General features: G+C 36.6%; 1 protein-coding gene across 8 annotated transcripts in view; it reads left to right on the forward strand.

The window, feature by feature from the left end:
- Nucleotides 1–6,239, forward strand: part of PLEKHA7 (pleckstrin homology domain containing A7) — a 276,128-nt gene extending 269,889 nt beyond the window's left edge. For 7 of the 8 annotated variants that reach the window (XM_073347395.1, XM_073347396.1, XM_073347397.1 and 4 more), the window contains 2 exons: nt 2,839–2,947; nt 4,698–6,239. In XM_073347395.1, the coding sequence (XP_073203496.1) occupies nt 2,839–2,936 (98 nt within the window). In that variant the 3' untranslated portion in view covers nt 2,937–2,947; nt 4,698–6,239. The remainder of the gene's footprint in view (nt 1–2,838; nt 2,948–4,697) is intronic. The other variant, XM_073347399.1, reaches the window with a different exon arrangement.
- The last annotated feature ends 6,619 nt before the right edge of the window (nt 6,240–12,858 follow it).

Genomic DNA, 12,858 nt, shown 5'->3' on the forward strand with positions numbered 1-12,858 from the left:
TGGTATTTGAAACTTTCTTGTTAAACATCTTTGTATGTTGCTAAAGAAAAGTAAATAAATCAGTTGAGCTGAGGCTAAACCAGAAAAACGCTAGGCCAGAAGAGCTTTTTTTAAAGAAAAATTAAAGGGGTTCAGTGACTGGGATAACAGAAAATCACCTGCGACTTTAACTATAATCACTATGATGCCCTTATAATGCTGAAGAAGTTATTGCAAAATTGGCTTACTGTATGTTCCTGTCTCATGAACAAGTTTAGTGATCAGAACAGACCAACCAGGCAAGGGTGCTCTTTGCCTGGTGATGACAGTGGGTTCTTTATAGTGTGTGTCATCATTGAAAATGGGAACTGCACTCTTGCTTTCATTACGTTTGAAATATTTGTTAACTTAGAAAATGTCAGCAGAACTGTATCAAATAGGACAGTTAACATGTTAATAGTTGTTGTTCCAAGTATCTGACTATTCATTTGTAATTGGCACTGCCAACTCTTCTAGTGGAGAATTGGAATAATGGAAATTATTTCAACTCTGATGGGGGGAAAAACATGTTTCTCAACTGCAATTGTCAGTATGAATGGCACTTGCCACCCAAGCACTGGAGACCACTGCATTTAAGATAGATGATTTCAATAACTGGACATATAATGTTCATCCATAGAAACACACACGATTTCCTTTTATTGAATAAGGCTATGTATTCAAAGACACAGTGGCAGCAAACCTTGAGGGGAGGCTGATTTTTTTTTTAGGGGGGGAATGTTATTTTGGGGGTTATGAGTTTTGACTATTTGGAGAGATTTTGTGTGTAGTTTAAGAGGAAGCTATACATTACATCATCTTTGCTTCAGGAAAGATATTTTCATGGCAACTGATTTGGGAGGATAGGATGATTCATTGAGGACGAAAGACAGCACTTGGATGCTTGGCAATAAAAGGGCCATTCAGTTAAAACAAACAAACAAAACACTAAAAACTGAATACAAAGACCTAAAGTCTCCATATCTATGAAAGGGGAAAATTGCTCATCGGTGAGTAAGGATGTAGGAACCACAACACATTCTCCCCCAATCTGAGAAGAATGAGTGCTTGTGTGGAAGAGGGGAGACATTGTAAATGCACTAAATCATAAGATTGCTGGAGATCAAATTCCTAGCCCACAAAAATAGCTGTTACATTTTTATTATTACAGTTTAACTTCTTTTATATCAAACTGAAAAAGTAGGGCTTACGTGGGTGCCAACAAAATTGTTAGAAATTCAGGAAAACAAAATTCCCACAAACATTTATTATATATAGTCCCTAGAACATCTTAAATGCTTCCTGAAAAACTTATTTCAACTATCAATAGTCTCTTTCCTTTTTTCTCTTTTCTCTGTTTTCTTTCTTTTACCATCTAAGGGCCCAATCCTGTAAGGAGAGCCACATAAGTTGCTCCCTGCATCCACATGATGGGGACCAAAATGTTCCTCTTCTATAACTGAGATTGCTGTGGTTTCACCTTTCAGTAGCCCTCAATCCAGAGCTAATGTTAATGAATTAAAAAAAAATAGTAAGAGTTAGTGAAAGTAATGACAATATATTCTTTCAGAATGAAAATAATTTAGGTGTTTGAGCCTTCAGAAATTGATATTGGCTGATCGGGCCAGTTAAAAAGAGCACCACAGGATTTTTATTACTTCTTTGCACAGTTGGATATCTGTTCATGTTTGTTCTATTTTCTAGGTCTGGATTTAAGGGTGGGGTTTTCAAAGACTCTTGGTGCTGGCCTAATCTTGCTCCAGGGATGTCAATGGTAAAATCCCCAGGGAACACAGTTAGGCCCATTCTGAGCACTTTTGAAAATCCTACCCATAATGCCTAGATTTAGTATAAAGATTGCCTTGTACAATTTTACTGTAAGGTTTGTTTCTGACATTTTTCCAAGTTATACTTTTTGTGATGCATCTAGGATGCTATAAAATAATAAATGGTAATATAAAATGTGAGCTGCTGATACCCAGGCAAGCCACAACCTTCAACTGCAAAGTTCCTCCACTCCTGAAAATGAATATGAATCTCTCGTCAATCTGTACATCATGGATGAAATCTGTGAGATCAAGTATCAAAAAGCCACTTCTCAAATAGCAGTTTGAACTGAACGGTACCCTTTTCCCTCCATGACTGTAAAGGCAGAGCTTAGCATAGAAATTAGTTGAGTCTTTAATATTATGCCAAGAAATCAGGATTTCATGTCTTCTAGTGTAACATTATTTCTGTGCATTGTATATAGAAAAAGCATTCTATTTTGAGCATACATTATAGTCAGAGGATGCCTCAAGCTGAGGCCTTAAAAAGACATTTGACTTCTCGTATAATTTATTAATTAAGTTACAAACTATATTTATTTTGCTGTAAAGTATTTTTTCACCTTCCTATTTGCTGTACATCTTCTTGCTTTCTGCCCATTTATACCAGTGTAACTTCAGTCAAATTATGAAACTGGACTAACAAGTACAGTATCAGTGCTATCCTGGGATTTCAGATTTTGTGTATAGAGTTTGACTGGTGTAAATCAATGTTTTTTGCCATGTTGTTCCAATGAGCTTCATATTAATATGGGTTTTCCTTATTTTGTGTATTGTGAAAATAAACCATTTCTGCTTTTAATGTGACTGAAAGATACAGAAACAGGTGGAGATGTTAAATAGTGTGTAACGAAAATAATTTTAACACCCCATTGCATTACTTATCTGGTGCAGTGTTTCCTTTTCATGTAGTAGTTAGATAGTTAAGGTGGCTCTATTGTAATATGTATGTTTAATTATGCTACCTAATTCCTGTGTGTGTGATCCCTTCTAGCTCACCAGTTGACCTACCCATCTAAAGCACCCTCACCTTCTGTACCACAGCCACCTCACTCCCCCTTAAGCAATGGATTTCACTACACATTTGTCTAAACACCTTAAAAGTAAGAACTAACTGCTCTTGCATGTCTAATTTGTCATTACATCTTTGCTTTAACTTTGTCAAAAACTAACACTTTTTACTACAATAACGTAAAATTTATCCACATTAATGCATGCATGCAGTTTTCAGTGACCAGAAGACTCTGTTCTCAGACAGTAAATATTGCTACTTTCGAACTAATACATGAGCTAGCAGAAGCCTTTAAGGTGATTGCTGTAGGTTAAAAATAAGTAAAGGTTATTTTGATCATCTTCGTGTGGCAAAAGAAAAACTAAAATGTAAATGCTATTGGCAAATTTGGGGCCACATTTTCAGCAACAATTTCCAGGATTGAAAATGTGCGCATGTGTTGTCACCTGCAAAGTGGCACACACCTCTGTTGAGCACCGTACCTGCAAAAATGGGAACCCTCGTACACAGGCAGTTTTGGGTCTACATGCAATTTTGTGGGGACAAAATCAGGTACATTTTTGAAGAAACTAAAATTAAAGATTAGTTTGAGACAAGCTGGCCTTGTGTAATTAACTTTACAGTAGTTTGTTTGACTAATGCCATGCATTCAGTGGTTTCCCATTAAATTATTATACTAATCGAATGATAATGTTTGCTGCTCGTTTAGGTTAGTTCTTAGCTGCAAGTGTTGTGGGCACCATATTTAAAAAGGACATTTATTCCACCACCATTAAAAACGAACATTTACTGCCCATTTCGGTGGTATTTGCATTATTCCCTATACTTAAAATGGGAAATACTTACCAATAGTTAAATATATCATAATACTGACAGTATTCTGATTTGGCACTCACTGTATCTCCAGAATTTACTATTAATTCATTCTTGTCTTCCTGCTTTCAGATGGGCTAGTTTTCTCTCATATGATTGTATAAAAGTACATGAAATAAGTTTAGTAGTAAGTGTGACTGAACATCTTTAAAAGAGTAGTTTCTGGCTACCATGGTTTTGTGTTTTGGAGTACTTTTGAGACTAGCACTTCTCAGAGTTAAGAAATCTCCATACTTAGAAAAGCTCTAGAAAGGCCCAACACTGCGCACACATCAGTTTATGTCAATAGGAGTTCTGCTCAGAGTGGCTGCAGTAGTGGACCTGACCGTCGTAAAAGGTGACTTGCCTTCAGCAAGGTGCATCACAAATGATAGACTGACAGCGGTAAAGTTGTTCTGACATCACTCAGAGCAGCAGGGGACCATGATGGAAGTGGACTAATGTCTGCCTAGTTCACTTTCCGATTTGGAGGGCCTGATTCCACCACCCTTGCTCAAACTGAATGGCACCTGAGACTTCTAGTAGTCCTGTTAAAGTCAAACCGGATTACACCTGGAGTGAGGTGTTTTTCCATGAGTAAGAGTATCAGAATCTGGCCTTGAACTTTTCAAAAGAGTGCAAAAAATAAAAGCACTGTCCCCAGATACCAACAGTGAACTTGTACTAGGGAACTACCACAAAAACTCACATTCAAAGTTCACATTCTCTTTAAGGGACAGAGTTAAGGAAAGAATCTAATAATTTTAGCCATTACATTAGGGGCTTACAATGATGCTTCTAGATCAGTGGACATCATCCAGAATCTCAATGGCATCAAGTAATAATTGGTCAGACAATTTTAAATATCTATTATCCATCCTACCTTACTGAGGGCTGCAATACAAAACCATGTTTTTCTGAAAATGTGTACTGGTTGGCATCAGCCTACGCTACCGCATTTGACTGCATTTTGTTTTAATTCATACCAGCCAAAGCAGTAATGGAACATTGACATAAGATACAAGCCAACAACCATCTGATGCCAGAGCGTGGAAGAAAGAATGTCTTCATGACACCAGCTTCTCGGAAGATACTCATCAGCTGATCACAGAATTTTTCAAAAACAAATTCAGAGAATAATAGAGGGATTTTCTATGAAAAACAAATAAATTTAAATCATTTTAGTTTGGCATTGTTTTAGTTCAGACTTTTTATATAAATAAATGGCACTTTTGACATACTCTGTATAATACTGATGTATTTTTAGAAACAGAATATATTTTAGATTTTTTTAATCAAGGGCTGAGTTCGTTTTTTAAAAAAAGCTGCTTACACAGACTTTACAAAATATTACTGCTTCACCCTCAAGTTCAGATGCATATCGTACAGCCTCTTGACAAAATGTAAATCAAATAATCTTGGAAGCACATCATGGCATTTGGGTAAAGCTAACTCAAGTGAGAAGTTTACTGAGAATTTTCTTCTTTTTTTGGCAAAATTGATCACTCTCATGTGCCCTTTAAATAAGAAATAGCAAAGGTCTCAGCTTCCATTTCTAAATGTTAGTAACCATCATGTTTGCACATAATGAACAAAATTATGGCACTCAGCTGCTAACTCATCTATATTTTTTAATTCCATGTAGTTAATTTTCAAATATCAGTACCCAGTGTGTTAGCATTGACAATAGCACTGTCCCCATCAGTAACAAGATGCTAAAAAGATATATTTTTTCTTAAGAGGACTGGAAAGTAAAAGAAATTTTAATTCTAATGTGTGAAGTAAGCAATAAAATGTTAATAGAATGTGTGATTTTACTAGTAAATATATATAATATTTAATTGCTTTAATTAATGCAAAACATCACATATTGCTTTTTATCATGGAAACAACAGAAATAATGCAATGTGGCACTTGCTAATTTTGTATGTAAATTCAACTGGTGCTTAATTTTGCCAAAACTTTCAAGTCTGATATTTTGCTTGGGTATAGGGTGACGAGTTGGCCAGTTACATATGAAGAAAATGAGTTTAAATGAATTGCTGTTGCTTTTTTACTTGAAAAAAGTATGTATACACTTTCAGTATAAGGCATGCAAAAATCGCACAATATTGTGTAATTTTTAGTTGAGTCCAGTGCTAAGACAGGAATGATTCACAAATACTTTGCAGTGTTTTGCGAGACTTTTAACTTCTGTTTCTTTGCTGCAGTCAAATAATGGGTTTAAAAAGAAACTAAATGGATTGAGCTTCACATTTGTTTAAAATGCATAAAATAAAAATTCATATTGTATTTTTACGATACTCAGAAGCTATTCTTAAGAAATATATTTAGAAAATGCAGTCTATTTTTAACTAACTCAGTACTGCCCGTGTCAGCTTCATAACATTTTGCCAAAATAAAATTTTTATTTTTGCCTTTATAAAACAGGAAAAGAAATTAAATGAATATTTTGCAATAAAATGTTAATTTAAATAAAATGTAACAGTTTGGGGTAAATGGTGTATGTACAGATTAAAATATTAACATAACACTCCTACTGCTTTTGTCTTGTCAGCTGTCCTCTTGATCATTTTCAACATTGTTTTTAAAATCTCTGTTAATTACATTTTGCTCTCCCTGGTTCTGACCCAAAGCCCATTGTTGTCCATGGGAGTTTTTCCATTTACTTATATAGGATTTGAATCAGGCCTCCTGTGTACCAAGTGCTGAATTTAGGGTGGCTCTTAAATATATGCTTACGTCCATCTCTATTCAGGAAAGCACTTAAGTACAGGCTTTCCTGAATTGGGACCTAAATGTTGATCTTTCCTATTTTAGAGTTTTCTCAACTGCCAAATTCTTGACACTTGGTACAGTATGAAATTAAAGTAGCTAGAGTAATTTACATATTCTGTATGCAAAAACTGCCACTCCGCATCTCTAATCCTGTAAACATCATGCTGTCGCTTGTGTGATGTATGGACAGAAATTAATCAATAAAATGTCTGGAAACCAACTGGAATTTAAGACTTCTTGTAATAGCAGGTGAGAGTCAATTTGTACTATGACAGTGCCTTCAAATGACATGGGTTTGATACAGACTACTGGAGGTTTTTAGTTCTTGACTTTCTTCTTAAACTTGCATTACTTACTACAATGGAATGTAGGGAACAAACAGTCAATAACTTTTAAAAAAGAAAATCTAGATCTTTTTGTCATACAGGATTGATATTGTGAACTTCAGAGAGTTTACGTAAATATTTGACTTCAAATGTGTGAAGAGGAAACACAAAGCTGACATGCTTATGAAACCCTTGTCCCATTTGTGGGGAAGGAACCCTCAGCCATAGGGATTTGTGATGTGTCATGGTTCTGTAAAAAAAAAAAAAAACCAAAAAAACCAAACACATATATTATTGATGCAGAACGGGGAAGTGTGTGGGCTATGCTGTGGGGGGGAGGGGGTGCAGCCAGTGGGTTCGTGAACTACTACAACCCACTGACCAAAAATTCCACTTGTCTGTTGTCTTTTGGGGTGGGTGTTGGGCGGGGGGGGGGGAGGGGAGAGAAGCACAGCTGGTTGTCATAGAAGTTGTGCAGGTGCTCTACAGGTTGTGATGAGACTGTTCATATTCTCCTCCTCTGCCATGTACATCATTCATAAACGACCTGCTTACTTGAGCTTCATATGAGATGCAAGGATTTCACCCTTAACACACATACCATTAATGTTTTGAATAATAAACTGACCTTGAAAACTCTTGGTCTGAGATAAAGCAATTTATATGTCCATAATTAATCCCATATTTTGGCAAAAATATCCCCAAGTATGACACTTTTTAAAGCCCTTATTTAAATATAGATATGCTAATGAGCTATTTGGTGACCACTCTGTTTGGGGATGATGGTGGTTGTTTTCTTTTTTCAATTTCATTTTGCATTTATTCACCAAAACAGTCTTATTTATGTACTTATACAGCAGCCATCACGAGCATCAAACCTAGAAAATTATGATGTATTCAGAGTGGTATCTTTTAGATCAGACACCATTCAATTACAGTCATAAAATAGTTGGAATAAAGAGAGGTTTTTTTCATTCTGATTAAAAATATTAGACAAATATTTTTCTTTTGGAGGAGCTAGTTTGTAATTAATCTGCATAGTTTTTACACCGAGCAAAAATTCAGTGTATGTATTTTTTTTTAATCTAAAGACTCTCATCTTTCTTCCTTTACACCTGTATGTGTTTTTAGTTTGTTACATTACAAAGTGGTTGCACTGATGACAGGTTACAAATTCACAACACCCTCGGCCTTGTTATCCTCAGACCTGTCATTAGTCTACATTTTTTTTTAACTGAACAGGAACTCCTTTTGTTTATTTTCCTTCTCATTGCTCTAGTTTTGCAGTTGTGTGGGAGACTACTAGGAAGTTTTGGTGATGACATTGCCCCCTCTGGATTAACTCCAGCTCTTCAAGGGAATGGAGAGTAATAGTGGTGATAAACACTAAAAACTAATTTAATCCAGGACAGCCAGAAACACCCACAAGGAGCAAGCTGTATTGGAGAGATTTTTTTCACCAGTCATATTAGTTTAGCGGATTTTATTCTAGAAAATCTCATTTGTGTGGAATATTGTTATATATGGCTCTGCCACCCGCAAGTTCATAAAATTACCAAACCTTTACTGTTTAAAAAAAATGACAAAGCCTGAGTAAAGTTGATTTAAATGGCTGAAATCTGCTCAAGGATTGCTGTTTTGAATCTATATACAATATAATGCTTATGTCATCTTTTAGGTATTGCTTCCAGCTTTATTTTCAACTCATGCTATTTACTTAGTTGATTTCTAAGTCTCAAAAATGAAAACAAAAACAAAACAAAAAACAAACTTATGAGGTACGTTCTGAGGCTTTGCTTCTCTGATTTATGTCTGTCTTTGGGTATTTTAAAGCATTTGCTTGTGTAGAAGATGTGTGGATTGCATAGTTATAAAAAGAAAGAGACATGCACAGGAAAGACATGAAAAATTGCTATATTTTTCCACACCTGGTAAACATTCCCATTGGTTAGTTGGCTGTATTCAAAAGGCTAAGACTTTTATTGCTATGCTAGCAAAAGCAACCTTTCTTCATAGTGGAACAGTACAAAGGAAAAGCACAAAATGTACACACATCACAGTGACTGGAATTCTGTTTGAACAACTGTATTGATTGAGTCTGACCCCTTTACACTTTTTTTCTATTATCTGAAAAGGTGCATCTAAGTGTAGCTGAATTGAACCAACTGAGATGAACTTTTCATGAAAACTTCTTGAGATATTGCTTTTAGTTCAAAGCTTTGGAATTTTAAAGGGCATTTTTAATATAAGCCTGTTAAGGTATTCTGTGCCACAACCATACTTTGAATGTTAAACTACAGGTAAACCTAAGGAGAAAAAAATAAAATTGTGAAGCATACTATAAATTATTGGAATATGGCAGAAAAACTTTGGACTCTAGGTAGAAAACAAATTAAAAATACAAAAATGTACCATGTAGAATCCTAGGAATTAAAAAAGTGTGTTATACTATTATAACTATTATACTATTAAATGAGCACCTTAGTACTCACTTAGAGCACCATGAACGTACACGGTGCTTTACAGACCTATAGAAGGACAAACAAAAAACAACATTGGACAACAATTTCAGCTAAGGTGTAAAAACACTATTGGTGAGAACATGTTACAAAGAATTCTTGGAAAACGTGAGCTTGAAAGATGGAGTGGGGCGGGAGGGGGGGTGAGGGGAGTGGGAGGTTCTTGATGCCCTAAGAATGGAAGGCTTTTTCAAGAGGTTGTGGGTATTAAAGGGGAGGTTTATTGAGTATGGGAGATGAGTATGGGAGCAGTAAAATAAAAGGATTTGGAGGAAATAAGAGCAGAGATCTAGTTGCTAGCAAGATTGAGTAGGATCCTTAAGGTAAGGATGAGGAATGTGAATTGAGTGGTAAAGCAGGATGCTAGTAAAAGGATTCAAGGAGAGGGAAGAAAGATGACTCTACCTGTTGGACTTCAGTTAGCCTGGAGAGGGAATGTGAGAAAAGAGAGGCCTGGTAGGAGAAAGATATGATAAAGTTGAGATGACCAAGGTGTGAAAAGAGTTTTTTATAGGAGTGGGATATGGAGACAAAGGGAGGGGCAAGGTGGTGACAATGTGGAACTATTGAGGGACTTACCAAGAAATTGGAAGCAGAGGGGAAGGAGAGAGAAGTCAATGATGTCACCAAAGTGATGAGCTGGGAATTAGGGGAAGGTAGTAGGATGTAGGTGGTATCAAGAAAGGAGATGGGGAGATGGATTAGTGGGGAAAATAATTTGTTTTGAAAATCTGGAGTTTCACAGGACAAAGGAGTATTTGAGAGTTAGAAATGTGAGACAGAGGAAAGGGATGGAAGTTGTGGGATCCAAAGAAGAATTTGGAGTTAATTGCACAAAGGGGGTAACTGAAGCCATGGTAGCACAGATGTAATAAAGAGGAAGACTAAGAACCAAACTCTGAGGGACAGAAACAGAAAAATGAAGAGGAGCTGCTCATGAAGATGCTGAAGGACCAGCCGGCAAGGTAAGAGAACCCAGTAGAGTACAATAGTTGTAGAAAATGTAAGTGTTTCCCATATTAAATGAGTTACAAGCTTAAATGATCCAGTACTATGGGGAATTTGCAGCGGTGTGTTGAGAATTAGGATAATATATTTTCAAATCCGGACTTTACTAATGAGGGGAGAGATTCCACAAAATCACTTTAGATGTATTAAAATATTTGCATTAATCCAAAACAGTGACCTGTCATTACTTATTTGCATTATTAATGAGAGGCCCCAATCAAGGATATATACATATGTATAGGACTGAGCACAGTTAACTACAAATTACAAAAATATACACACACACAATACTGCCTATATTTTGCTGTGAGCGCAGGGGTGTGGTTGGTTTGTTTTTTTCCCCCATGTCTATCTCTAGATATAAACTCTGACAGCATAATTTGTCTATCTTCCAAACCTTAGTGACTGGTCATATAAGATTAGACTTAATGAAATAAAGAAGTTGAATGTTCTTAACTGTGTTCTAATGAAAAGCATTTTTTGTTACCATTAAGAGCTTTACTACTATGAAAACTAAATGAAAAGAAAGAGGATAATATGAGATGGTAAAGGAAACTGCTGCTTGCTTTTGAGTGATTATTTTGCCTGTATGGATATTGTCTACAAGAATCGCCTTTTGTCTCCAATTTGTAACTTGTTGATGGATTCCTTGCATTTTGCTCTTTGCCCAGTGAACAGGACTTACAACAGTAGCAGAATGTAGTTTGCTAACCCTCCTACATCTTTGTGTTATGAGAAAGAATAAGACAGTGCCGCAAAATAGCAGCAGGAAACTAACCATCAGGTAGGGCGTGGACTGCTTCTTCATCAGGTCTGAGGTCTCTCTCAAAGTCAGACTCCATGAGGGAGGAGAGCTTCCTAAAGCTATAGTTTTACCTGACAAGTTACCAAGCCTGAAGCTATGTAGACTGTAAATAAGCTATATCCAAGGACCTCAGTAAAGAGTAAATTACAAACCAAGTACCTGCTTGTATTTTTCTTACTTTGGATAGCAGTAACTGCTTCAGCTGTTTAACACACTAAATAAAATAGAGCACGTCACTTATGCACTGATTGCTTCTTTAGTTATGCTTATCACTTGAAAATACATGAACTATTGCATTTCAAAGAGAAGTTGTTACTATTTATAGTTATAATAAACAAGACCCATAACACTATAGTTTTGTAGCTTTCATGAATAGCAGATCTCTGCCTTGTGCATATAAGTAACATGATGGTTTGAACCCTGCATTTGTGTGAAAACCGAGAATAATAAATATTAGGATGAAAAGGAGCTATTCAGATTGTGGACCCCTTTCCATTTCTGCACCGTATTATAGCCGCAAAACATTCTGTGCTTTATTTAATCTAGTTTGAGTTGTTTCTGATGTGGGTAGCTTGCAACCTATGTCTGATATGGAAAGAGCTGAAAATCACCTGATTACAAGACACTGTTTTCTAGTGTGACACACTACTGGGAATGGCTAAAAAGAGTGAAACTGCTAGGCAAGATTAGCAAATGGGAAAACCTCAAAACACAGGGAGGTTCCATTCAGATCAGCCCTAGAACATTTGACTTCTGATCCATAACTTATTGGAGGTCTCTTTTCTGTCATCCACCACATCTCATTCTTCTTTCTCCTTTTCCAGCTGTTTCCCACTGAGCTTGGAGACACCTTAAATGCCATCTTTAGAGCTGGATGTATTATATAGCAGAAACTGTTGGCCTTTAACATAGTCTCATATTGTACTTTTAATTCTCCCCCGGGAATAGAAGCATCAGGAACAGTGCTCCAGAGAAACACACTCTTTGGGTGATATTTCTCAAAGATTCAGGAAAAAAATGTAGTTGATGTCACTTTTAAAACCCAGATTGCACTCTGTTCTGTCCCTTGACACCATGTCCCTTTCACTTTCCCCTGACAGCTCACAGGAAACTAATGCAAATAACGATGCCAGGCTTTGATTATGAGAAAGTGCACTGCCACTTATTCTCTTTGTCTCCTGCAGTTTATAGAGGCAGCTTCAGTGCATAATTTAATCTCTGTTCTGGGGACTGTAGTAAATCCACAGAGATTTCCACCAACCGTCAGTGCTGACATCGGAACAACGTGTGCGTATCCTCTTTGATGTGAATTCCCCAACGACAGCTGTAGAAGGACTTTTAGCTTTGAAGCTGTCCTAAAAATTGTACTTTCAGGAATAAAGTTGCCAGGCTCCTCTTCAAGAAAAGGGGGAGTGTAAAAAGCAGTGGTTTAAAGCTAGAGAGCACCTTATATATCATACTTCCTTGGCCCTAGAATTCCTTCACTTCTGAAGGGTGGGAGAAAAACGGATCCCTTTTTATTGGAAGCATTCTTTCTTGACCGTCTTCTCATAGGGGAATTTTGGAGTAGAGGGTAGTAGTGATGGTGCTTTCTCACAAGGTGCTCCCCATTGTACAAAGAAGTGAGGGGGATAGGTCATTCCAGTGCTCTGCCTGTTCAAAAGGGTACCCCATCTCCCAAAGACTGTGGGCTAATGCTACCTACAAACTGATA

Source organism: Lepidochelys kempii, chromosome 6, assembly GCF_965140265.1.
Source record: "Lepidochelys kempii isolate rLepKem1 chromosome 6, rLepKem1.hap2, whole genome shotgun sequence".
Taxonomy (NCBI): Eukaryota; Metazoa; Chordata; order Testudines; family Cheloniidae; genus Lepidochelys; species Lepidochelys kempii.